The following is a 26,684-nucleotide window of genomic DNA, read 5'->3' as shown; positions in this document are numbered from 1 at the left end:
GACGGGGTTTTGTCATGTTATTGAACCGTTTCTTTCTCTATTTTTACGTAACAGTTTTATTGTCATGGGAATTTCCGTGGAAACATATTTTACCTGGCCAAGGTACCGCCCGATTTCTACCCCGATTTCTCGTTTTTTACAGGGATTTTGCAAAAAACACTGGAGGATGGGTTAGTAGGAATGCTCAAGATATGCGCAACCATGGGTATTTTCAGTGCAAGCACTACGATTTTGGAGTGTAAACGAATCGGCACAGCGAAACCGAAACTGTCCGCCACCCTCAGGCAGACACTCTTGCTGGATAGTCTTGTCTGGTCTGCTTCTTGTCGCGGTCTGCGAACAAGCAACAAGCCACGTCGGCACGTCGGTGTCCAGTGCGTGACCAAATTCGATTTCGAATGTTTTTGCGTGCGCTGGCATTTTCCGAGCGGGTTCGTTTTGCTTGTTCGAGCTGCAAAATTTAGCAAGGTATGGAAACGAGTAACTGCGCGGTGCTGCTGGAAGCAGTAAATTTTGCTGCTATAAAGCACAGGAATCAACGTAGAAAGGATAAAGAAGGGACGCCGTACATAAACCATCCCATTGGTGAGTACATGCCGGTACCATGTAGAGAATTCCTCAGCAGCCCCACGCACCCACTAATGGCCCCAAAATCTCCCCACCCCAACACCCCAAGATAGCGGCCAGAAGGGCCACAAGCGCGATAAAACCAGCAGGTATGGGCGTCACCCGCTCCCTCCCCCCCAAAAGGTTAAAATCCTGGGAATATCCCTGATACCATGTAATCGAAAACTTGCATGAAAACTACCTTTGGTAATGCATTTAGGAAAGGGAAAAGGCGTGTGAAAACCTCTCCCCCATGTGAAGAGTCCCCGTAAACCACTCAAGAAATGTTTTTCTGGCTACGCTACTGCCCGTGTTCACCACTGTACCTACCATGTACTGATTTATCCAGACATCCCCCAAAATTTTTCGCATCATATCCCACTGCCCTTCCCTCCCGTGTGCTCCACCCTACGGGGGGCTTTGGTGGAGCACATGAACCAAACTTTTGTCGAGGTTTGAAACAATGTATGTGGTGGTTGTATAGACATCTAGTAACATGCTCTTTGGATGCTTGATAGATGCTTTTGAGCATGTTTGGTTTTGTGCGGAGGGTACGTATGATCTATTGGCCATCCTTGAAAAGCAATTTTCTGTGCTTACTAGGATCATGAAAATGCCCCGCAAGTAAATATCTCAACTCACTAAGGTGTAACACGAGCAAATTAAGTGACTCCATATGTCAATAGGGTATGAACACAGTGTATTGCTTATTGAATTGTTGTATGTAGGTCTGTAAAAATGTTTATTGATTTCATAATTACTTTGTTGCACAATTTTTTCACCTACAGGTGTCGCACGAATACTGACACATGAAGGGAAGATTTTTGATATCACAACGTTGCAGGTGAGTTCATCTTGACCCTGTTCTCATTTCAAGCATGCCTCATATATTGTGTGTATCTTGCTCGATAGTGTTGCAGCGTGGTCAGAGAATTACAGCAATGCACTGTGGATAAAAAGGGCTCACAGTGCAGAACTCTTTGTAGATTCTGTGTGACATGAAGCATGTTTCTGCGGGAAATTTTAAAGTTGGGTGCACTAAGCGTAACACCTATAAGGTCAAAGCACATTTTCAAACCAAAATGCAACTTGAAGCAAGTTATCATCAGCCTTGGTTGTACGGCGGAAATAAGTTCAGAGTTCCAAAAACAGTTTGTAGAAGGAACAACCAATATTTTGGACAGCAACTGTTCTTGCAGAGTAGGAGAACAGTCTTCTGTGCCAAGTGTCAAAGCTTTGATATTGATTGGTTTGATTTGAGATTGATAAGTATCATCACTTTAGTTTTGTTGGAGTTCAATACTAGGCTATTGGAGAGATAAAATACCAGACACTATAGAAATAGCGAGGAATAATTTCAAATCGTTAGCGAACTTAAGACGATTACCACATTTGATGACTCCATCAATATATCGTTAATCAACATAACAACAGTGACTCCTTCACTGTGTTGTGCCTCCCATCTAAATAGCTTGAGAACCACATACTAGAATACATATCCTAAAGATGTGGAACCCTAGTTGTATACAGCTTCATAAAGGTGTCGTCTCAATCACTGTGTATTGCTGTGGACAGTGCACAAAATGTTTGTATTTTTGTATAGTATGTACTGTGTGGTGCTGCATTTTATAGCATGTGCCGTCAAAGTGTAAGACAGCAAAGGACACTTATGCATCTCAGGAAGGCACAAATGTCTGCTGCCAGTTGCTACCTCAATCAAAGGCATGAAAGAACGGTTCAAAAAGTTTTACAAAGGAAGGTTAACATGCCAGTTGAAACTTTTATTTCATGTAGACATGTCAACACAATTAGGAATGCTGCAGTATAAATAGAGCCTGAAGTTTTAGGGTTTAACCCGAATTTTCTTGCCCAAATTTGCACCCCGAATTGAAGGTTGCCCCTTTAGGGTGAAACCTGATTCTTACCCGGCAAATTGTCCTCACTGAGACGTCTGCAGGAATGCACACTAACTCGTTTGGCAGCAAATGCAGTCAATTACCATTTGTACCGAACCGGTACAATTAGTTTGAGCAATTGAGCCAGCTTTCTTCCCGAATTTAGCATTCTGGAAGATTTTTCATCCGAATTTGCATGAATTTAGAGCACATGTTTATCTGCACGATTTTTACCCCCCAAATTTGGAAAAAAATATTTCCCCAAAACTTCAGGGTCTAAGTATAAATTTCCTGTAGTGTACTTCTAAAATACAATATTATTCTGTGCAGATTTCATGTAGCTCAGTTTCTGTTTGTAAAAATTGAAATGGCACCACATTTTTCACTTCCCACGTCATTAGGGCTCATAAATGCGTAAAAACAGTGACATTCCTCGCTGTGCATCAGCACTCATCAGTCACCTTATTACATAGATGTTTTTGCTATTCAACACAGGCCGCAGTTCTCCATGACGTAGTTGAAGACACGGACACTACTTTTGAAGAGCTTGAAAAGTTGTTTGGCAAGAAGGTTAGAGACATTGTTGCTGAAGTCACCGATGACAAGACGCAACCAAAGGAGGTGCGAAAGCAGCTGCAGATAGAGAACGCCTCAAAATGCAGCAATGAAGCACGCCTTATAAAATTAGCAGACAAATTGTACAACCTCCGCGACCTGCACGCCTCAACCCCAGAAGGATGGTCAGAACGCAGGGTGCAAGAATATTTCGATTGGGCCAGGAAAGTTGTGGAAGGACTCAGAGGAACAAATAAGGACTTGGAGACAGAGCTTGACAAATTGTTCAAAGAGCATAACAGTCCAATAGAATCTGTGGCTTTATAGCTTTTTGAGCTCCAGACACGGCAGTATGTGATGACATTCATTTGTGTATTAATAAGCAGCGGCTTATAAGGAAGTATCTAGTATTTTTGGATATGATGCTCGAATATATGAGTCACGTCAGTCAGGACTTACACCAAGAGAAGTTTACTTTTGTTGTTCCGGATAGGGGGAAAGTTTAAGAGCAAGAGAGGGGTTTTCGTGAAAATGTGTGCTGTGTCCATAACGCATTAGATTACCGTAATTTCACGCGTATTAGCCGCAGCTTATGCGCAATTTTTTTTTCTCACGGCCGCTCTGCGGCTTATCTGATGACTATTTTTTTCCTGGTATTTTCCCCATACGCCGGTTTTAACAAAAGGGCCGACAGTGTCTCTGGAACAGCACTGCCCTGCTGATGCACGAACAGTGCGTAACAGGGACGGGTCCACATTCGAGTAGGTTGATGTTCCTGGTGCATTCCCCCAAGCAGCTTGACAGTGATTCACATCTTCTGGAAGACCACTGACCCATCAATCCATGAAAAACGCCCAACAAGGGCACAGTCCGATCTTGGTAGAACTCTATAGAGCTGACCTCCTTTGTTGTACACTATGCCAACCCTGGAGTATGAACCACAGGGTTTATGGCCTTCTCTACGGTCTTCTTTGTCGCACAAATCAGACGTCTCGTATTGCCCGCAGCTTATCTGCTATAAAATTTTCAAAACGTTCCTAAAAACGCGTCCTGCCGCTTATCTGTGGTGCGGCTTATACGCGTGAAATTACGGGAATTGTTCCCAGTGATACGCAGTTAATGTGACAGTGCTCTGTACTACAATTTATATAGAGGTATTATGCCATTTTGTCTTAGAGAATAAACATAAACGTGTCAAAATTAGCTGAGTTCACTCGGCATATTACTGCTCTACCTCCTTTACATGGCTCCAGGTGGCATCATATCATGTGCATATTAGGTTCATCTTAGAAAGTGTTATATATAGAAAATATATATATATAGAAAATTATATATACATTTTTATCCTCATTTTTCAAACAAAATTGTGGAAACTCAGTATGGCTTCATGAAGGGCAGATCGACCCTCAGTAACTTGGCATCCTTCATGTCATTTGTTCCCCCCCCCACTCCCCTGTCAATTCGCATGGTCAAGTTGATGTTATATACTTTTATGTACTTTTATGCAAGTTAGCATCATATGGTGTATGCAACTGCTTGGTGCGCTTTTTTTATATTCGTATTTGAGTCATTCCCATTCTGTCTGCATCGATGGCGAGTATTTAAATGTGTACTTGGTCCACCTCTGAGGTTCCTCAGGGATCAAATCTTGGACCGTTACTGTTCAATATGTTTGTAAATGATAATGTATCACGTATTGAGCATTCCACGATATTGCAGTATGCCGATGATCTTAAAGTAATGGAAGTTATATCTTCTCACTCTGTCTGTGTACTGCTACAAAAGGATGTGTCTTGGCCAGGCGCGGATCTAGGGAGGGGGGTCCAGGGGTCCGGACCCCCCTCAATTCCAGTCTTGAACATAGGCTTCAATGGACCAATCCCAGCATGCACCAGGCACTTGTCCATAGTGCCCCCCCCCCCCTTCGGAAAAACCCTAGATCCGCCCCTGATCTTGGCATACAGCAAAAACTAAGGTTGCTTTGTTCACTCGTAAAAAGAACGTTACTATCTTTCCATACCCTTGCATTGATGAGATACATCGTGCGGACACTGTTCGTGATCTTAGTAACTTCCGACTCCAAACTGCATTTCCGCGAACGTGTCACGGCGGTTAGATCCTCAGCACTGCGGGTCTGGACTGGGTCTTTTAACCTATAAATGCAAAATGTTTTGATCTCCCAAGTACCTTTGTTTCACTTTATAAATCCTGTGTTCTTCCTATACTCGAGTATGCATCAGTTGTGTGGAACTCTCTCTGCGTGACGATGTCAATCACCTTGAAGCTATTCAGAAGAGAGCTCTTCACATCATTTCTTTCTATGGCACATTCCGGCCTTTAAGTTGTATGATTATAATGGTTTGTTAAAGCATTTCAAGTTGACCTCCCTGAATGCACGACGTAATATTGCTGATGCATTATTATTTGCTTTTGTCCTCCTTGAGCTGAGTCTTGTAATCCACCATTTTATGGAGATAGATTCTGTCCATTAACATAAAAATTTTATTATTTTAGTATTATTAAAGTTCACTGGCTCTCATTATTTTCTGTAGAGGTAACTGTGAAAACACTTTCTCCACTAAAAACTTTATTCTATAAATGTTAAATTCAACAGGTTTATATAAGGCACTTTTGTATAACCCTGACTATGTAGGCAAGGGCTCTCAAGCATTAGGTACAATATGTGACCCATTGCATATGCTAGAATGCATCTTCTGCCATCTTGTAGAAAGGCTGTGTACCCTTATTTATACAAATACACAGGTTTTCACTTCTGGTGTGTCTTCATAAATTCCTTTGCAAATTCGATGAATGTCAGTGCTTCCTCAACGCTCATCGCGTTGAACATCGATGCACGGATTCCTCCAACAGACCTGTAAAAACAGTCAAGTCACCCTAATGAAACACCTTATGAATTATCACGTATCAATTTCTGGTTTTGTGTTGCATGATAGCTTTCACCGCACAATGCCACAGTTGATTGTGTCCACTGGAGGACCACCAGACCTTACTTCTTTTTCAGGCCAAATTTTTAGGCCACCTTGCAATGACGAATATACTGAGGTCACTAGACAGACGTGTTCACTGCCAAGCCACGGAGGTGTTGACCTGAGCAATTCAAGCACAGTTTTTTCGTGGTATTGGTACAACGGCATGGTACAACAGGGCTTTACGTGGGGAGAGAAGGGTTCTAGAGCAAAATGGTCATAGAGCAAGGATGTCAGACTAAAGTGCCAGAGTGTCAAATAAATGAGGTAGGGGCTGTATAGGCATAAGAACCATGTCGGAAATAGTGGCCACATGGAATGAAGATGGCTTTGATGCCAAAGTACACGGAAGTAGACACATCATGGGTAACATCAGATTGTCTTCAGCACGCTGATAGAACGTTCTAAAGACTGAACTGTTTTTGTGAGCATGCTAGAAGAGCGCTTCATGTATTCATGATGCACAGCTTGAAGACCAGCTTTACTTCTAGTGCCACTACAGTAGAACCCAGTTACTGTAACTGCTTTTATTCAAAACACGGATCTTTTAAATGCATTGCTACACCCTCTGTGGTATACAGGGTGCGTCACGTAAGACTGACCAGAATTTTTTTTAAATGAGCAATTTGTTTTTCTTACGGAAAAGTCGTTGAATATATCTATTCCCGATGGGACCTAGTCAAATGTAGTGGTGTATCAGTCAATTGACTTTCATAATAAATCTTCATAATTAGCGAAAGTAGCTTGATCGCACACAATCCTGTGGCGTCTAGTCTGCTAGAATGGAAAGTGCAGCGCTTTTCTGCGCCCTAGTAAAAAATATGCAAACATGCACTATTTTCGAGCGTTGCAAGAGTTCTGCAGACACTTTTTCCTGTCGCTCACTTTGCTGTCACCCTTTCCAAAATCACATCAGGCTGTTCCATAGATTGTATCCATTATGGCCGAAGTCTCGTTACGGCCAATAATCCTTTAATCCCCAAGTGTCTTATAACGGCCAAAGTCATGAGCCGATTGTCGCATTCCCTTGAAAGCAGCAACATTAGAAGCATCAACCCATTCGCTATCGAATGGTGTAGTCATTTGCATAGCTTGTGTGGTACAGTGAGCAGACGACTGTAAATAGAAGCAACTTGCCGATTTCGCTCATATTGGACGCCATCTCTACTAACCACTGCAATATGTATTAATTTTGTTCATTTTTACTGCAAAAGATAGTCCCACATGTCACCTATCAGGTGCAACAAAAACATCTTGCATATTCTTTTTTTTTTTTTTTTTGTAAGGACGCCACAGTTTTTTTTTTCGCAACCCATGTTGCGCTGTCGTTGCGGTAGGCGCCGTCGCTTCTTCCCGCATATTGCGGCAAATCTCGGATGTTCCATTCCCCTTGCGATGATCCGAATGTAAAGGTCATAATCCCTGGACGGCAGCCTTGTCACCTGTTTTGTTCCTCAGTGCCAGTATAGTGACCTTCTGTGTGCTATAATCTATGAGGGTTCTCAGATGGGTGTGCAAAACTCATGGGAACGGCCCTGGAGGCTATGCAGCTAGTCCAAATATTTACTCACTTGAAGTAAGTGAAGCGCATTGCTAATTGTGGGTCAGATCTCAGTAACACAAGTCTTCAGCGAGTGGTGTACTTGGTCCCTGCTTAGAGTCACTCCGATGCAAAGCTGTGCTCTGGCGACAGAAGGTGAATGCGAGGCTCCTAACTTCAGTACCTGTGGTAGTGACAGCAATGTCGTCCCCATCGAGAATAGTTTGTGCGGATTTCCGTAACAGACACAAAAGTGTGATCTACTACCAACAGAATTTTCGTAGGGGAAGAATGCGTGCGATGGCGTAGGAGGTCTTGTAAAGCATGTAGAAACGATGCACCACCTGCGAGTCTCTCCGTTGATGTCATCCAGTTGTCTAAGACCTTCGCTGAAGGCCTGTAGACTAAGATGCCCAACATCATGTGCCTTCATCTTTCTCAGGACCACATAACAAGCTTCAGAGAGAAGAAAGAGAAAGTGTGGATACGTCCAAGGATACGTAGCTGCCTCATTTGTGCAAAAGAAAAGGAAACTCTGTCAAAGTGGTGTTCCAGAGGTGCGCTTCATTCCAATGAAGAGGTTCTGAATGTGTCCGTGTGTGTGTGCACTATGGCATAAGCAGTGCTTACAGTTGAAGGATTGTACATGAATGTTATCACTATAAATCTTTTTATGAAAACTACGTCTGTGTACTGCAGTTTTATATAAGAGTAGAAATGGTTCCAGAATCGTGCTAATTTCCTGTTTCCATATACTATACTTTATGTCGGGATGGAACATCCGAGAGCCGAGCCACACCAAGTTGGAAGAAGCGACGGCGCCTGCCACCGCGATACCGCAACATGGGTTCAGGAAAAAAATTGTGGTGTCCTTACCAAAAAATATACTTCAACATGTTTTAGTTGCACCTGATAGGTGACATGTGGGACTATCTTTTTCAATAAAAATGAACGAAATAACTATTGCAGCGGCTGGCAGAGGCGGCGTCCAATATGAGCAAAATTGGCGAGTTGCTTGTATTTACAGCCGTGTGTTCGCTCTACCACATAGGTAAGCTACGCAAATGACATCTATACCATTTGATAGTGAATTGGTTGACGCTTCCAAGGTTACTGCTTTCAAGGGAATGCGAGCACCGGTACATGAGCAATAAAAGTTCGAAATCCTGCATTTTTTGCTGAAAGTGCCATGTTCAGGAATGTTTTGTAGTGCCCTTTTAAGCTAGGGGAGACAGGATTTTTTCTGCATATTGTCTTCCACCCATAGCTTCTATCAGCCAAATTTGAAGGACGTGATGAAACCAGTAGCGCAGTAAAGGCGGCTAAAGTTGGGGACAAAAATTTGCCGCCGCAGCTTTCCACGTCCCCATATCGGAAACGGTTTATTGGATAAAGCTCATAATTATTGCATTTCTAATAATTCAAGACGCTATTCAACATATATTTTTTGCTGGAATTAAAAACTGTCAATTTCCCACCCTTGTCGATTAAAATGGAATTACCCAATGGACCTTTTTCACATACGCGTCGTATCCTAGCGGCTCTCCAATGAACCATGCTCGGCGCGCGTCAAAACAAATGCACGTGGGTAGCACAAAGGACCAAAACTGGTCCGGAGTGGGGCAGACAAGCTTGCGACATTCGTGCGGTCTCCCCACTAGTCCCCACTTCTGTCGTCCCCATAGTGCGCCATCTAGTGAAGACAGAGATAATCCTCTCCGGCACCTCAAGGTCATACGCATCCTCCCTTACATAAGGGAGACCTCAAGGTCATACTCCCCTTACATAATCATGGCCTATGTAACACATTGCGCAGTGTGTAATTAGATCCACAAATCCCTTGACGGGCACAAGTTTCTTCACAAGCCCTCCAGACTCCAAAACCACCACCCCTAAATTGATCAACTTCATCCGAAAGTTGTACACTGTCGGCAACAAGGGCTTCCTTGCCAGGACATGCTGGACAGTCACTGAGGAAGCAACAGCTGTGAGGCACTGGGCAGAGGCACAGTCTCATGAGGTAGTCCATCGTTATCACAGCATCGGAAATGTGGTTTATGGCCACCATGCATAGATCAAAGTTAGCACAATACGTACAACAAACACACTCCCCTCTGCATGAGCTAGTGCTAACCCATTTTAGGCACAAATAATAGAATTTTGTTCGCATAGATTGATGTCCGGATGGGCTGTTTGAAAGAGTTGGTAGGCCTTACGGATGGAACGAGACATGCAGCGTTTTGTTTTACTTTCATTCTCCTTCTTGCACTTGCACTACGTCCCTGGATCGGGCCCGGGACTCTGAACGGAGCAATTGAGCTCATCGTTTGTAAAGAACTCAGCAGCCGCGCTCAAGTGATCCTCGCTGAGTGGGTGCCCTTGGCACCCACTCAGGTCAGGTCAGGTAACGCCTTGGTACAGGTCAGGCGAAGCTTCCTGGACTTGCGCACCATGTACTGTGTTGCTTCTAGAATGACACCCAGGATTTCCTTCTCAGACCAGAATGTTGGCAGCAGCGTCAAAATTCGACAACGCTCCTGAAAGGATGCACTTTCATGATAGTTACTCCTCATGATAGTTACTCAGTTACTCCTGGATGTTCCTGGCAAGGCAACACTGAAAGCGGCCTGCAGTTTACGTCGTGCATACCTGCCAACTCTCCCGATTCATCCGGGAGACTCCCGGATTCGGACCTGTTTGTACGATTGTACGACATAGAAGCAAATCTCCCGGAAAATGCAATTTCCCCCGCTATATCTCAAACGCCTGCTTTTTCTCTGGACACATAGAAGAAAGCGTCAATACAATACCAGCCCAATTGCCATCAGCATCGCTGCCGCTTCCCGGAGCCTCTATGTTACGGAGTTCGGGGGTTCTGGTCATGGTTCTAGTTCTAGTACTTCTAGTTTCCGGGTATTTCCTCCATGTTTTCGGGCGACAAAGGTGCCTTTGCACTCTTTCTGCCTTGCGTATTGCACGTCCCGGCTCAGTGTAAGCGCAACAAGTATCTACACGTGTTTCTGAAGCAATACACGGATGAATTGGGACACGTGATCGCATCCAGGAAGGGCACCATGTGTTCTGCACAGTTTACGGTTGCGACACCAGCATTCCACGTGAAAGGTGGACTGACCGACGCTGCAAAGCGTACCGCTTTGCAGCGTCGGGAGTCGGAAACACACAGTAGTGTTGAACGTGAGGGCAGTTCAGCATCGCAAAGAGAGCAGAGACATAGTTTTGTGTCTTCACGTTCTGTTCAGAAAGTGTCATAGCCTGGTCACAGCTTGACACTCAGATCCTTGCAGAGGACAAATCCCGTTGCTGTAAAACTTGTGCCCAATGAGCCTGCTGGGGTGAAGTGTGCTCCTGTTACATATGCAAATAAAAGCGTCCCAACATCGGCTTTGTCCTTTGTCACATCACCGTTTGTACCAAACCAGCACAGTTAGTTTGAGTATCTGAGCCCGATTTCTCCCCGAATTTAGCATACTGCAAGATTTTCCCCCCGAATTCACATGGATTTAGAGCACATGCATATTTACCCGGTTTTTACCCACCGAAGTTAGAAAAAAAATTCCCAAAAACTTCAGGCTCTACGTGTACAGTAAATATGCTTCTATATGATCACTGTGAACAAATATCAATCTTAAAAACATGCAAAAGCATTCTGTTCTTCACGGGCTCCCAGCACTTGCAATGCATGTGTGACATGCAGTGAAAAATACAAGCACCATCTGGTTGCTCCTCAATCTATATTCAGCGATTATGACACTGTTATGAATGCAAACCCTCAGAATAGCTTCAAATGATAGCAATTAGTTTTCATGTGAAGACAGAAGTTGAAAGTCTGTTTGGAAAATTCGATTTTGCCACACGTGGGACACGGTGCCACTTCTTGATTGCGCTCCGCTTATAGGGCCGGCAAAAAATTAACAGTGCGCCAACTGATAAAGTCCGAATTCTGATTCTTCTTTTGTGTGTTGTCTAAGGCTGTACCTACAATATATCAAATTTTTAGGCAAGTTTCTGGTGGGGATTTTAGGATAAAGGCTTCAGAAATTAAGTCATTTTTCTGAGGTATGGTGCTACTTGAAGAGGTATCGCTTACGTCTCTGATAGAGTACAGCAACAAATTATACCGTATTTACTCGCATAATTTGCGCAATTTTTTTTACCAAAAAATGATGCAAATGTTGGGGGTGTACAAATTACACGAGACAACAAGACGACTTGAAAAACGTGTGCAAAATCTGTTAAAAGATGGGCATTCAGGTGAATAATACAGTACAGTGGAACCTCGTTAGCGCGTACCCGCATAAGCCGTAGTTCCGGTTTAGAAGTAGTCATTCGGGTTCCCCGACCGAACACCCATTGAAGTCAATGCATTTCATGACCGCTTTACACGTAGCATTTCTTGACGCCTGTGTCGCTTATCGCGTACCATTTTCGTTGGTCTGTTCTTACGAAACCGGTCCTTGCGAACGCGGGGGGGACAAAAAGCCTGTCGGCTTCTAGAACACGCGGCGATTGTTTCCGTAATCTTCCCCATATCTCCCCTTTCTTATCTGTAATCTCCTTCTTTCTGGGAGAAAGAATGGGGCTCATGACCTGGCAAGGTCATGCAGGACCACATGTCAGCTTGGGATCTTTCTTTCTTGGGACGCTGCCAGTAAGCGTACGCGTTGTGCGCAGAGCTCGGCGTTTCGGGCCTTCGAAGCTCACTATCACAATTATCTGATAAGGCGTGAGATCGGGGCCTGCTACGAACTCACGTGAAGGTCGACTTGTCGTATCGGTGAGTAGCGGGGCCCGATCTCACGCCTTATCAGATGATTGTGATAGTGAGCTTCGAAGGCACGAAACGGCGAGCTATGGTTGTGCGTCGCTTGTTCGTTCCTGCTGCAATATCGTACAATGGCCAAGCCACGCGTTTTGAGCGTAAGGCACGTAAAGGAGAAGGTCGCGACATCAGCCGAATTGACGGACTACGACATTATCGCCGCTGTTGCTCCCGAAACGGCGTCCAACTGGTGACGAGGACGACGTCCCGTGCCGTGCCGTGCCGAGGCCGGCGCATATCGCTCAACAAAAATCACGGATTTCTGCGTTTGAGCGTGAAGTAAAGATCGTGAATTGGTGGCTTCTATAACGGCATGCGTTTTTCGGGTTTCTCGTGACGATAAGTGACATAATTAGTAATTTTCGGTTATGACGTAGTACCGCTTTGCACGTACTTTTCCCGCGTCCCCGCCAGGTACGCGCTAACGAGGTTCCACTGTATAATCTCGATGATACGAACCTCACGGGGTAGTGGAAAACATTCGTATGATCCGAAATTGCAAAGGATTACACCAAAATACAAATTTAGGTAATAAAATAGACAGTGACTGTTCATTTTCCATTACTGTCTCAATGTCTCAAGCCCGCATGCCCCCATACCCCATGCCCCCTTACTCAAGGCCCCATGCGATGACATTATCTTCTGAGAGGCGGTTTTTCTCCTCCTTTCCTATTTCCCAAACTGTGTAGCGCAGGCATTTCCGAAAGCATTTATTTCTCCTAACTCAGAAATGGCTCCGACATATAATTTTTCCCCGTTCATTCCCGCGATATCAAATGTACCGGCTTGTTCGATTTGAGATGGAACTAGCCAAGTGCCAACCTGTGGTCACTAGTAATATTTCAGGTTTGTTGTTTCCATTAGAAGCTGTCTGCTTTCTTCAAGCTGTACACACAAGAAAAAAAAATACTTTCAATCATTTCAAGCAATCATTTATTTCATTCATTCATACAATGCATACAGTTATCATAGTTTATTTATAATTTATATATTATTTATATATGTATATATTTAAATATTATAATATATATATATATTTATAATTATCATAGTCATAACTTTAGTTTGTTTATGTGGCTTTCAAAGGGCTTTTTTGTCTGGATTAGACTAAAAACATTCTGTGCGGTTACTTACAAAATGTGTCCACCCAGCGAACCCTAGGGACAATAACCCCCTGTCAAATAGGATATGTGAACACAGAAGCTAATGCTGGTACGATATCGCAACAGGCCCTCTCCACCAGCAAGGCTACTAGCTTGCATGGGCGGTGGCTTTGATCTGCTACCTCCAAAGTTTCAAAACATAGAGACTAGGAGCAGAAGGTGCATGTTACAGCATGTGATCTCTAAAATGTTTGGGGACAGGGGAGTACTTCACTCTCTCCTGATTTAGATTGACTACCCCCGGACCAGAAGTGTTAGTGAAAGTGGACTAAAAAAAAAATAGGAAAGCAAGCTTGGAACAGTGGCAGTCAGACGCACTCAATAATTCATCTAAGCAACTTGTACCCTATCACCAAGTTGCTGGCGTCCTCCGCTGGGATCGAACCTGCAACATTGGGATCGGTAGGCTGACACGCTACCAACTGATCCACATGGGCCAGTCAGGCTCACTTCTATCCCCCTTCCACGAACATCTCTAAACAACATGGTAGCACGCCAAACAGTACACGAGGAACAGGAACGACAAGAAGGGGACAAGCGCATTTCTTGTCGTTCCTGTTCCTCGTGTACTGTTTGGCGTGCTACCATGTTGTTTAGTACATACCAACTAGCCCAACTTACTGCTCTCGATGAACATCTCTCTCACATAAGCACCAGATATGCCCTCATCATTTCCTCATGACTCATGCAGCACATGTGAGTAACATACCTGTGGCCCTTCAGCTGTATCATATCTCGGCTTTCAGCTTCCTTGAGAAACAGTTTTTCAAGGGCATCGTCTCCATCAGGTCCCCCTACACGGAACGGGATGGTCATTCTGCTACGTGCGGCAGGATTGACGTGCGAGCTGCAATTGTTAACATTTTGGGCAGTTACAACAGGTTTCTGCAACTCTTGTATCATTCAACTTGATGTTGATGATTTTAGTTTCGTTGGTGCAAAAAGGTGCTCAGGCTATAGTGCACCAAACTACACAGTAATGTGATGAAACTAGTTGAAGCCTAAAATGATCATGTTGAAAGAACTTCTGTCTACAGTGGCTTAAAGGGGCAATAAACTGCAAAAACAAGTTCACTTCAAATTACATTACACGCTATGTTCATTTCGACCTTCTTATCATAATTCAAAACTCTGATTCCATTACGGAGCTACAATCGAAATTATACCGGACTCTTTCATGCTTCGGAGCTAAGCAGTGAACGTCATTTCAGATTGTGCATCGGTGTTTTTAGTCTATGCAGCGCATGCCACGTCATGGAGCACTAACACCCCCCTGTCCCTCACTCCTTCCTGCTGTCCTCTCTCCATCTGTCGACATCTGTATGCCGCTCATAGCCACAGTTGCTTTGTGGCACTAACACGGAATCAAAAAAGGAAAATTGTTCACTTACAAATAAAAGTTGTTTGATCTGCCAATCAGGTCATACAGGGCGCCACTCTTTGCAGCCGATCTCTTGGCCATGCCTTCCGCGCCACCTTGAGATTTGATCCATTGGAGAACAAGACCCAAGATGTAGATACTGAAAAAAAAGTTCGAGAACATTCGCAGCAGTGATCTGCAATGTCTACGTTTATCATGCCAGCTGCCTGGTTGCAACACTAATTTAAGCACGAACAGTTCACAACATTAAAGCAGCACAGAGGACCATCCAAAACATCTTCAGTTTAAGCCATCAGATGAAAGTGTGCGCGTCAATTTGCCGAACAGCACGAAAGGATTTGATACACACGATTTGATACGCACAAAAATGGCGTTGCACATTCACCCTTGACTCGCCCCTCTGGGTGAAACGAGGAGAAGCATGATGCGCACATGACCGGAATAGTGCCAGCACATTCTGATTCGCTGGCCAATCGGGGTCAGCGCCTGTTCTTTTCAGTTCTCTCTGGAGAATTGAGGATTGAAGGGGTGACCACGGAGAGCGTGCCAATGGAGGATCTCGTGGTCCTGCCAGAGTATCAACACCTCATACTGCTTTCCCCTTGTGAAATGCACACACTGCAGGGTTTTAGTGCACAAAATAGTCGGCCGTACGGTGACACACTTGTGATGCTGCTGCTAGTGCATAGTGACAACTGCAAGAATCCGCCCTTTTCGTCTGGCGGTGGTGGTTACTTTTCTGTTTACACAGACAGGAACACACAGAGGCATTGTGCAGGATTGCAACGGATTGTGTCATGCAAAGCACTGATTGCCGTGTGCAACTTCAGCCATGCTGGACTTGCGTGAAACTGGCTGAAACCCGCTGATTGGGGACGGGTGACAGTAAGTATCAGGGTTAGCTATGCGGTGATCCGTCATACTGTAAAATCTCTTTAGAAGTACGTTTCTTTTGGTTACTAGAAGCATAAACTCATGTTCAAAAATAGACAGAAACAAAATAAAATATGCATCTATTGATCTATTCCAATCTCTGTTTTCATCCCTGTTTCAAAGTGACACCTACGACAATAACAAAACAGTTGCTTGCTGCGGCCTGTATTACAGCAACTGTTGCACTGCCTTGCACTGTTGAACTCCGTAGCGCAAGTGACGGCGACAAACATTACTTCGTACAACATGGCATGAATAGCAGACATTGCTCTGCATCAGCCAGCGAGCGGCGGCAGTTTGACGCCAGCGCAAGGTCGATGGTTGGTACTGCTCTCCACCACTGTCGCGCATGGTCGCTTTTTGTGGCTCATTTTTAATCAATTTCTGTGATAAATACGACTCTGTGGGGTAAATTACTTCACATGGTGCATTTTACTAGCCTGCTTAACCATTTTACAGAGGGAAAACAGGGTGTTGAAAATGACTTCTGTGCTGCTTTAAAGGAGCATGGAAGGCACCTCGAACATATTTCTTTGCCACATGATATGCATATACTACCTTAAAGAAATGTAACAATTTTTTTTTTCTTTTTGAACCATGGATTTCCTGAGAAAATCACTAGTTTGCAAGAGTGCACACCAGTGGCTATCCCCCTAGCTCCTCTTGGTGTGCTACGATGTGAGATTAGCCAAGTGCTTACATTGGCTGCCGAGAATCATCTGCTACGGTCGACTGCTCTGCTTTAGACACGGGATGGGCAGTATAAAATACAACCACGAAAGAAAATGGAAGGCGCAAACCTCACTATTGGGAGAAAATATGATATCTCAGACTGGTAGCTGAGGGAAGGAGCTTTTCTGACCCGCAAGATGAAAGCTCTCTTGTGCACCACTTGCACGCTTTGTGTGAACGTGTGTCCCAGGGCTTGTAATCGTAATTTGTACCCCTCCTGACATTTTTTTTAGGCCCTTCATGCTTCTGTAACAACTCTGGCTTCTGCTATCACTTAAACACATGGTCAGCTTATTGTTTTACAAATATAAACTACTGTTACAGCACTACACATATACAGGGTGCGTCACGTAAGACTGACCAGAATTTTTATAAAAAAAGCAATGGGAGCAGCATAGATGTTGTTTTTGCAGTTGAGTTCTACGGCCAGGCGGACATCCTCTGGAAGAGAGCATGTAACTATCAGATGACTAATTACCTGAAATTCATTAATTAGTTTTTTAATTAAGGAATTTCGGGCAAAAGCGAGATAGCAGATTGAGAGACTATCCTCGTTGAACACCATTCCACGTTTAAAAAATCCTGAAACACGCACGTGCGCTAAAATATTCATCCCCGAGTTCTTGTATGCAAATGAGCCGAAACAAAAAAAGCGCGCCTGAGAAGCGCATCATCTGGGTCATCACGTGGTCCTCTGACGTGAAATGAGTGCTGTACTCCCCGCATTGCCGGACGCCGCGGTTTCGCTTTCGGCTCATTTGCATATCAAAATTCGGGGATGGATATTTTAATGCACATGCGGGTTTCAGGATTTGTTAAACGTGAAGTGGCTTGCAACCAGGATAGTCCCTTAATCTGCCATCTCGCTTTTGCCCGAAATCCCATAATTAAAAAGTTAATTCATGAATTTTAGTTAATTAGTCATCTCGTAGTTGCACACTTTCTTCAAGAGGATGTCTGCCTGGCCGTAGAAATCAACTGCAAAAACACCATCTATGTTGCTCTCATAGGTTTTTTATAAAAATTCTGGTCAGTCTTACATGAAGCACCCTGTAAATGTGTTAACTAAAATTAATTTATTAAAACCACTTATGGTTTTGCTACAATATAATTGATACTGTCAGTCAGATTTTCCCAGCACCCCATCCCCCAGAAGCACCCCCATAATGGCCCTCCAAAGATCTTGCATCATTCCCCCAAACTGGCTGCGAGAAACAAAAAAAAGCCAGAAAAGCAGCAGATATGGAACACCAACGGCCAATCCGTGCAAGACTCCCTGTGGTCAAATGCACTGCATGTGGTCAAACTGCATGCAGTTATCACCATCTACAGGTACAATTTATTATAGAGTGCACATGTACTGCGGTGTCACGTGATGGATGTATGTCCCGCCCCACCACAAATTCTGTACAACTTCGTATCTGCTACTGTAAGCTTTGCAGATTGCAACTTCCAAAATAATATGCAAGGACTAATTTTGGCCTCGAGCTGGCCCAGCCCGTGTCAATCTCTAGCGTCACCATTGTTGAGCCATCACGGTCTGGTTTGTGAAAATTTGCTTTTTTCCACAGTCCACAAAGCCACACAGTTCCACAGTTCCACAAAGCCCTGTCAGGGTGTCTACCAAATTGCAGCTTTTAAATTTCCCACCTCTTCCAAGTTTTCACTGACTATTTCTAGCAAATTTCCTGACCAAAACAAAAGGGAACTTGGTGTGTGCTGCTATGTTTTGATACCACAGATTTCCCATATAACAGATCATATATTGAGTATTAATGCGGCTGCCCTACTTTTCTGCCTCCGAGCTTGTCCTATTGGTGAACTGCTAGAATCGCGGCAACGTTGCTGCAACGTGGCCGCTCAACCACTGATCGGCGCTCGCGATTCGCTGTGCATCGCCACAGCACTTGTCTGCGATTTCCCCCGACTTCAGCTGCTTTCTAGCGAATTCCCTGACAATCCCCTGACTTTTCCACTTGCATCAAAATTCTCTGACAATTACAAGCTCTCCAGGCTGGCCCTGCCTGTGCACACAGTGTTAAATTGAAAAGCGGGACAAGTCACACTCCTGAGTTTGGTTACTTTTCACAGGTCACATGCACTAAAACGATCCTAATTGGACATGCATATAGAGTGTACAGGATGCTTCACGAAAATTAGCCAGCTAAATAACTATGATAGCAGATGACAATACGGAACAACTTTGTTTGTCCTTGAGACATCTGTGAAGAGCTGACCACTGAGTGGCTCATTTGCATATGATCATTAACTAAAGGTCAGTCCCAACTTTTACTTGAAAAAAACTACTTGAAACATTACAAAGTTTTACTTAAGGCACTTTCAGCACCTGCACCATAGAGACTGGGACCTTCAGCAAAATATATTCCAGAAAAGTACAGCAATTAATTAATTGGTTTCAGCTTTAATATTCCTTGCGCGGACTAGAGCAGTAACGTGCCCTTTCCCTTAGCTATAAGAGCTATCCCCGGGGTGATGAAAGATAAAGAACAGAGGCTAGAGACAATTAGGTATTCTTTCTCCTTTCTAACTATCTAGAACACAACACTCACCACTAGCCAACATGATGTGTTTTTATTAGAGCTGTGCGAATAGCAAAATTTCCATTGCGAATAGTTTACAAATATTTCTCATACACTGCAAATCGAATCCGAATAATTTCTTCAGATGGCGAATCGAATTCCAATAATCAGAAAAAGCCCAATTTGAATAATTTCGAATATCTCATGGTGAAAAATTTCTTGGTGTTGTGCTCATTAGATGATGTTCTGCTCCAAACATGTGAGCCATTTCAACCGGCATAACATACCATGAGAGAAGGCTCCCTCTGTGTTGTGTATGGTAAACTGCATTAGTGGGATTAGCTGTATTGGGTGTTAGTCAACATGTTCCATGCAGCCTGCTTTGTGTACGTCTCCTCATTTCTATGTTTACATTGTGAATTTCCTGTACTTTTTTTAGAAACTGTACGTATCTGTTACTGAGCATGACTCTCAAAGTTGGGAGTACATTTACTGGAACAAGCAATGCCCAGAGTATAGTGTTGACCATGAACTCACAAAATTTGTAGACTTTAGTGACAGAATATTGTAAACAGTGTAAAGCGGGCTGCTTCACCTAAGCTCCAGGGTAATGAGGTGAAGCCGACTTGCAGTATGGAGCTGCACACTAAAAGAACAATGTTAGTAATGTGAAGTGGGCTTCACCTAACTCTTAGATGTAATGAGGCGAAGCCCACCTGCAGAATAGCGATAACACCTCACTTCAGTACTATTCGAAATATAATCGAAAATTTTCTAATCCTGACAAAAGGTTGCGAATAGCATTAGAATAGCATCAGATATTCATTTCATATTCAAAATTTCAAATATTCACACAGCTCCAGTTTCTATCATAATGATGAGTAATGCGCCGCAAGCACTGCGTATGAGTCAGGTAGAGAGGAAATACTGCATCTCCCCCTGTGTGAACCAGGTGGATGAACACGCAATTGAACATGCACTTTGCTACACTGCTCCGTATAAGGAATAAGTAAAGTGAAACGAGTACTCAAATTACTCAAAATTACTGAGTTAATTACTCAAAAAGGACCACTAAGTATTGCCATACATTTCTATCTTTTTTTTTTCTTCAGTATTTTTTGCTGAAAGTCCCAGCCACTAGGGCATGTGTGCTGAAAGCATCAGCTGTATAATTGAAAAGTTCAGGATTTTTATTTAATTAATGAGTGTACGCAAATGAACCACTCACTGGTCAGCCCTTTGCCGATGTCGGCAGGATGTTTACGAAAAATAGAGCCCTTCGATTCCATTCTCAAATTATTCAGCTGAGTGATTTTTGTGAAGCACCCAGTATACATAAATAACGAGTACTGAACATGTAATCTAAAAGCACAATGCAAAAGCTTACGCGTATGTTGGTGGCGTGTTATTCAGGGACTTAGCCTCAGCATTGATCTTGTAGTTTAGCACCGTTGGACAGAGAGATGAGGCTCTGTCAAGGAGATCATCGCGGACGATGATAACAGTAATGCCAGCCATTCCTAAGTTCTTCTGGGCACCCGCAAAAATAAGGGCAAACTACAAGCAGGATAGGTAACAGTTAGACATGCAGGAACTTATGTCAATAGGACTCCCAGATGGATCGTGCTAGTTAATAAACCTGCAAGACACTACATATTTAGGTCCTTGTGTTTTCAGGTTTTATGTACAGCAAACATCGGCTGTAAGAATCGGGTTTTATTTCAGGAGCTGTAAAACGAGGTGAAATCGGCGTCAGTATCCGCGTATTCACATGAGCGACATTCCCCGCAGAAGCGGAAGATGTGAATAACGTCATCGCTTTCTGAGCGCGAGCGCCCAATGCCCAGTGTTCAAGTACACTGCTAACCGTGGGGAATATCCTGCGACACAGCCACAGTAGCAGACGACAGGAAAGACGCTAATGGTGTCGTCTGCTAAGTGCGCAGTACGCCACACCCGACATTCCGAACCGTGTGAATGCTCAACGTAATACGGGACGGAACTACTTCTCTGTGAGCAGTGTTTTCACTTTTTCTCCCACTAGAATCTTCCGTAAGCACGTCACTCGTGTGAATACACAGTATGTATTAGGTGGAGAAGCAAATTTTCGGGTGAAAACTAAATAAAGTGTGCGTCTTGCATCTCAGACAAACGCCGAGATGCCAAGCAGCTGTGCTGAATGCGCCTGTATATTGGCACTTTTGCTAGTTCATTTTCGAAGATTTTCGGGTTTTACCTGAAGTAACAATGATGCAAAACAGTTTTAGGAGGTTTAACCCTAAAAACAAGGCCCCAAACATATTGCTTTAGAATATATGGTTAGGTTGCAGAACAAATGGTATTGGTGCTCAAACCTTTGACACATCAACTGGCCGTGTGAGAATGTTGGAAGACATGTCGCAAACTAGTGGAACATTCCCAGCTTCGGGCACAAAGCCAAATTCAACACCTGAAAGGGAAACATGATGGCTTTAACGTAAATCACCTGATGCGCAATATACAGTCGCCGCATCTGAACTCCACTCACCATGGATTGTCTCATTATCACAGTAGTACACATATTCAGCATCTGGACTGAGTTTCCATTCCGTCTGAGGTGGAATTGCTATGGGAAAAAATTATACAGCAAAATAAAGGGATGGCCTCGTGTCAATAACCCTATCTCATTTTCATGTTTTTTTTTTCCTCCTTAAACCAAATAGTGAATACCTGTGTATTTGTCAGTCCTGGGTAACACTCTGTTGACCTGGATGAACTTTTCTGCTTCTTTAGCTGCCTTCGCTGACCATGTTCCCGTGACCACATAATCAGCTTTCTGTTCTTTGAGGCGTGGACACAGGTTGAGAGGCACAGCGCTGAACTGTCCTGTACCCCCTCCTTGCAAGAACAGCACCTTGTAGTTGTCCGGAATCCCCCTAAAGATGTGAAAAAGAGAGAATGGAAGAATTAAGCTCAGTATTATCCCTCCAAACACCACCACAATGTATAGGTAACAGTTGTTCTGAAGAAAAGCCAAAATCATTTTTCCGCACTCCTGGCATAAAAATTTGGCAAGAAATGTGTGCGACGATAGCGGGTTAAAATTGGTTTTACTTTCTTTGTGCATTCAACCACTTGAACAGAACATGCACCATGGGGCTGCAATATACTGTGAACCCTCATGCCCTCACACAATATGTGCAGTGTTTCGTAGTTAGACACCCACTTCACACAAGCTCTGAGCTGCAATTTTTACTCTTTATTAAAAGATTACTTTACTAAACATGAGTCTTTACTATCTTTACTAAACCTCGGTCTTGGCTGCCATGGCTTCTAGGTCGGTAGCAATGTTACTCTCCTCAGTTCCGCTACAGTTAAACTTTTGCCACTGCCAGAACTAACGTAAGCATATGCAATCTATGTGTACGTATTTGAGGAACTGTATTTATTCTTTCACAGTGCCCATGAACAATTCTGTGTCTAAGTAGTGGCACATGCAGCACGATCAAATAAATGCAAACAAGTTGGTAATACTAACAAAATGGGAGGGTCTGAGGATGCTCCCAACCAAAATAAAGCGGAAATCATAATATTAAAAACACCGAAACTAGCGAAGTATGAAACAGACACATGTGTGTGTGAGTTTCGTACTTCCCTAGTCTCATGATTTTTAATATTACGAGTTCTAATCACCAGCCCTCTTGGTTTTTTGGCCATTCTCTACAGTGGAAATGTCAGTGTTATAAACACCACAGTGCTTCTAGGACCTGTCCAAATGTAGTATGCTCAATGTGCAACTGGAATGGATGTGAAATGCTGGGCATGTCTGCTTATAACTGTGGGTACACAACATAGGAAAGATAATCGTCAATTTTGCTGTGGTGCAGTGTGAGAAAGACCATGCTGCCATACAATTCTCTACAACGTGCTGAGAGACATCCTCTCGAAGAGAGTGTGTAACTACCAGATGACTAATTACCTAAAATTCACTAACCAACAAACTCTTTAATTAAAGGCTTTCGGGCAAAAGTGAGAAAGCAGAATGGGAGACAATCCTCATTAAAAGCCATTCTACCTTTTTAAGGCCCGAAAAGGGCATACACGTCGAATTATCCTTACTAAAGTAAAGCTTACTGGACTGGAAGATTACTTTTTTCATTTTGCTATAAATTACCTTCGTCCACCTTATTTGCTCACATTCGTTTGGACACCACAATCCACCTTTTGATAGCCACACTGAGATTTCCGAATTACAGAGAGGGAACGCAATCTCATTTACAACACGCCTGATAACGCAGTATACTCGTCTGTCAAGATGACTGCCATGCTTATCATGTGTGATAAGGACCACACATACCAGCCCAGTCAAGGGCAATTTGTCTACAACGTTTCATGTCATTCTTAATACTTTTGTGCCTTACATGAGGTCCCGCAAGTCCTTCTCAGCCCCAGAGATGATCTTCTCAAAGGTAGCTGACCTGTGGCTTAGCTCTAGATTTGGAAATGGTGCAAAAGGTTATACATATCGGCAATTTCATGTTCTGTTGAAATTCAAGTCATCCTCTAGAACGCCACACTGACTGTTTAGAAGCTGTGCTACCTACTACAATGTCAGGCTATCTTAATTTCATTTCATTTATTTTAACCTGAAGTGCCCTGAACTGGGCATTACATAAGGTGGGGGCTACATAGCAGTATACGGCAGAAAAACAACCGATAATTCAGTGATTTCAGAAAATATCAATGACAAGGGCGATAGTAAGGAACACTAACTAACACTAACCACTAAACAGTTATTACGGTTCGGAAGGTGTTTGAAATAGGTAGTGCACTGCTGAACAAAAACGTTTGTCTCCCCGATACACGTAATTTCACATTAGAGTACGTGAAACATTTAACTTCAGGTGAGGCAAGACAGAGGTGACGGCACCTAATAGTCCTTAATAGTCATGTTTGGGGAAATTGAATGGTTTAATTAAGAGTTGGACTGATTGCTTAGGTCCTCACACGCAACGTACTTACACATTCTACACTACTCGATCAATGTGGTCACACCTTGTGCCCCTATGACCACTGCTGTAGCCAGGAGGGGAGGGGGGAGGGGGGGGGGGCAAGAAAATTTTACCTTCTCGAGATGAACAACGTCTGCAATTCCAAATGGTTTATGAAACAATTTCCATTTTAAACTGTTTGCGTACAAAGTGGTTCGAAGCGGTTTCAAGTAGAAATTGTTTCATACACCATACTCGTAACTGTAAACATTTTTCACCTGGCTATGGCAGTTCATTTGAAAAAGGGGGCCCGGGGGGGGGGGGGGGGGGATCCTCCCCAATGTAAGGTCCCCATAGAACCCTTCCCAAAATATATTTCTGGCTACGCCGCTGCCTACGACTAACGGTTAAATAGCTGAATTGAATTATTCGTACCCATGACACTCGCACCAGCACCCTGGTAGTCCAGCATTTCATCCTTTGCTATTTGCAGCACCTATGAACAATCGTGACGACGAAGAAGTCATAAAACTTTATATATCAAACATTCATTACAGCATTACACAAGAAAACCGAAATATCGTGTATCGTAAGCTATATTCGCATGCAATCAATGTACTCACGTCGAGTGGGAGACGTGAAGGCCCCGCTGCGAAATTAAGTTTACGAGAGCATGCCATTTCGTTGCGATAAAAGTCGAATTAAAATATTAGTGCTGAATGATCGAGCAAGGACGCGACGGTACATTCACAGCCTGCGCCGCTACAGTAGTTACACCAGTTACACCGACCTCTGACCTTGCAGACCACGGTACGCGAAGTGTTTGAGAGGAGATAACAAACGGCGTGGGGCAAGTGACGTACAAATAGGGGATGAGTTTTAGCTCTCTCGAAACATTGCAGATGTCATAAAAATCTCAAGGAGATAGGTATAGGTAGATGCAGTGGCGGTTTTGTATTTACTAGTGATGCGTGATGCTACCACGGATGTTGCAGAAAACTAGTTTCGGTTTCAAACTTGTTGCATATCGTTTTGAAGCAATGCTTTGAAGGAGTCACTGGATCGATGTGCCTGTAACGTGTACTCCCAACGTGGCGTGTGCATAGGTGCATAGCCATAGCTGTCCTCTGATTGGTCTTCTCAGGCAACGTGAGTTTAGAGCAGCTAAAACTCACACCCAAGTCATACGTCACTTGTTGCTACTTCCCTTTATTTTCGGTTTCTCATTGAGCATGCTCATTGAGGTACATCCGTACATATTCGCTGTTCTTTCCTCCATGGTTCACAGTGAACGATCCGTTCATCCGTTTGTGATCCACAAACGAGAACGAGGCCTCTTTGATGGTTCTTTCTGGGCAGTATGTGGGCCATGTGGGCAATGTGGGGTTGTCATGGCAGCACAGAAATTCTACATGGCTAGAAATGACTGCGTATGTGGAACGGCTTGTCTCCATGCTTGTCTCCAAGACCTAGCGACCTAGCCATCCGCAAATCCGCAAAGCTCCCAGCACCGGGGTAGTAGTTCTGACAATCGCCGCTTGGCTGTGGGATTTGGCATTTGGCGCAAAGTGGATCGCGGATGGGGAGCGCGAGCGTGAGGAAACCGGCCGCCATCTTACTGTACGCTTCGTGCAAATGTGCAAAGCGTCCGCCGCGCCACGGAGAATCCTGGCGGCAGCCATAAGAACTTGTTGTGTGAGTCCGCTCGGTTCTCGAGGGCTATTCGTACGCTTCCAATATTCACCTTGCTTCGGTGACGCCGCGCCCGAGTTGATAGCTGCTAAAAGTAATGCCGTAGCGCACGAACTGTTGCGTCGTTGGGTGCACAAATACGTACGAGAACGCCGGGCGTAGCAAAAAGATGGTTCCTGGTTGTGTGGGCAGAAAAATGGTCCCACATGTACCTGCGCGCCCAAAAATACAGGGGCGTGGTTGCGGATAACTGATGAAACAAATCACAGCCGACCGAGTGTTACCACTCGCTCTCCCCATTCGTTGAAAAACGAGGCATAGGCCTTTTTCATCTGTTAATAGATAATAAAATCTGCAGGTCATTCAATGAGTAACATAAAAGCGACATCATTCGCAGCACTAGTTCGCTAGCGATATCGTTCCCTGGATGCTAGTATTTTTCTACTGTTGGTCAGACACGAGTTTTGAGTTTATAAGTTTGAGCTTCATTATAAAAGAAGAAAAGAAAAGGAGACACGAGTTTTACAATTGTCCCCTGCGCCTTTTCCGTGTTGATGTTTATGGACAATAAAAGCTGTTGCCCTCTCATTCAGTGATTCATTGGCTTTTCAACTCCGTTTCTGCTGAATATACGGTTCGCCGACATAGAAAGTATGACAGAACAACTGTAAAACCTTTCTGACCAACAATAGGAAAACACTGGCTTGAATTGGGAATCGTAACACTAGGTTGAATTGGGAACTACATCCAACGACCCCCCCGTACAACAATTGCGAAGTGGGAGCCAGGCTAGTGAGCTCAGTGCAAGCGTCTATCTGTGTTTTATTTTATTGGTACGAATATACAGAAG

General features: G+C 43.8%; 2 protein-coding genes across 2 annotated transcripts; one reads left to right on the top strand and one right to left on the bottom strand.

Annotated features, from left to right (window-relative positions):
- The first annotated feature begins 316 nt into the window (after positions 1-316).
- Positions 317-5,831, top strand: LOC135385571 (guanosine-3',5'-bis(diphosphate) 3'-pyrophosphohydrolase MESH1-like). Its single transcript, XM_064614964.1, has 3 exons — positions 317-585; positions 1,395-1,450; positions 2,997-5,831. The coding sequence occupies exons 1-3, from the start codon at positions 471-473 to the stop codon at positions 3,381-3,383; spliced, it is 558 nt and encodes a 185-aa protein (XP_064471034.1). The 5' UTR covers positions 317-470; the 3' UTR covers positions 3,384-5,831.
- On the bottom strand, positions 5,545-25,006 carry LOC135385570 (phosphoserine aminotransferase-like). Its single transcript, XM_064614963.1, has 10 exons — positions 24,766-25,006; positions 24,578-24,638; positions 23,573-23,642; positions 21,882-22,087; positions 21,700-21,777; positions 21,527-21,621; positions 20,560-20,729; positions 14,978-15,106; positions 14,296-14,433; positions 5,545-5,929 (listed from the first exon to the last, which is right to left on the bottom strand). Exons 1-10 carry the CDS (start codon positions 24,820-24,822, stop codon positions 5,824-5,826), a joined length of 1,110 nt encoding a protein of 369 aa, XP_064471033.1. The 5' UTR covers positions 24,823-25,006; the 3' UTR covers positions 5,545-5,823.
- Positions 25,007-26,684: the final 1,678 nt, after the last annotated feature.

The sequence above is a fragment of the Ornithodoros turicata genome, chromosome 2 (genome assembly GCF_037126465.1).
Source record: "Ornithodoros turicata isolate Travis chromosome 2, ASM3712646v1, whole genome shotgun sequence".
Taxonomy (NCBI): domain Eukaryota; kingdom Metazoa; phylum Arthropoda; class Arachnida; order Ixodida; family Argasidae; genus Ornithodoros; species Ornithodoros turicata.
This window is presented reverse-complemented; position numbering and strand designations above follow the sequence as displayed.

Bases quoted from the DNA above. Each gene is read 5' to 3' on its own strand.
- LOC135385570 (XM_064614963.1), bottom strand. From the start codon at position 24,822: ATGGCATGCTCTCGTAAACTTAATTTCGCAGCGGGGCCTTCACGTCTC. The intron at 23,643-24,577 runs GTACGAATAATT...TTCCAAATCTAG, and splicing joins TGCTGGTGCGAGTGTCATGG to AGCTAAGCCACAGGTCAGCT. The intron at 5,930-14,295 runs GTATGTTACTCA...CTGTTTTTACAG, and splicing joins ATACAGCTGAAGGGCCACAG to GTCTGTTGGAGGAATCCGTG.
- LOC135385571 (XM_064614964.1), top strand. From the start codon at position 471: ATGGAAACGAGTAACTGCGCGGTGCTGCTGGAAGCAGTAAATTTTGCT. The intron at 586-1,394 runs GTGAGTACATGC...TTTCACCTACAG, and splicing joins GTACATAAACCATCCCATTG to GTGTCGCACGAATACTGACA. The intron at 1,451-2,996 runs GTGAGTTCATCT...TATTCAACACAG, and splicing joins TTGATATCACAACGTTGCAG to GCCGCAGTTCTCCATGACGT.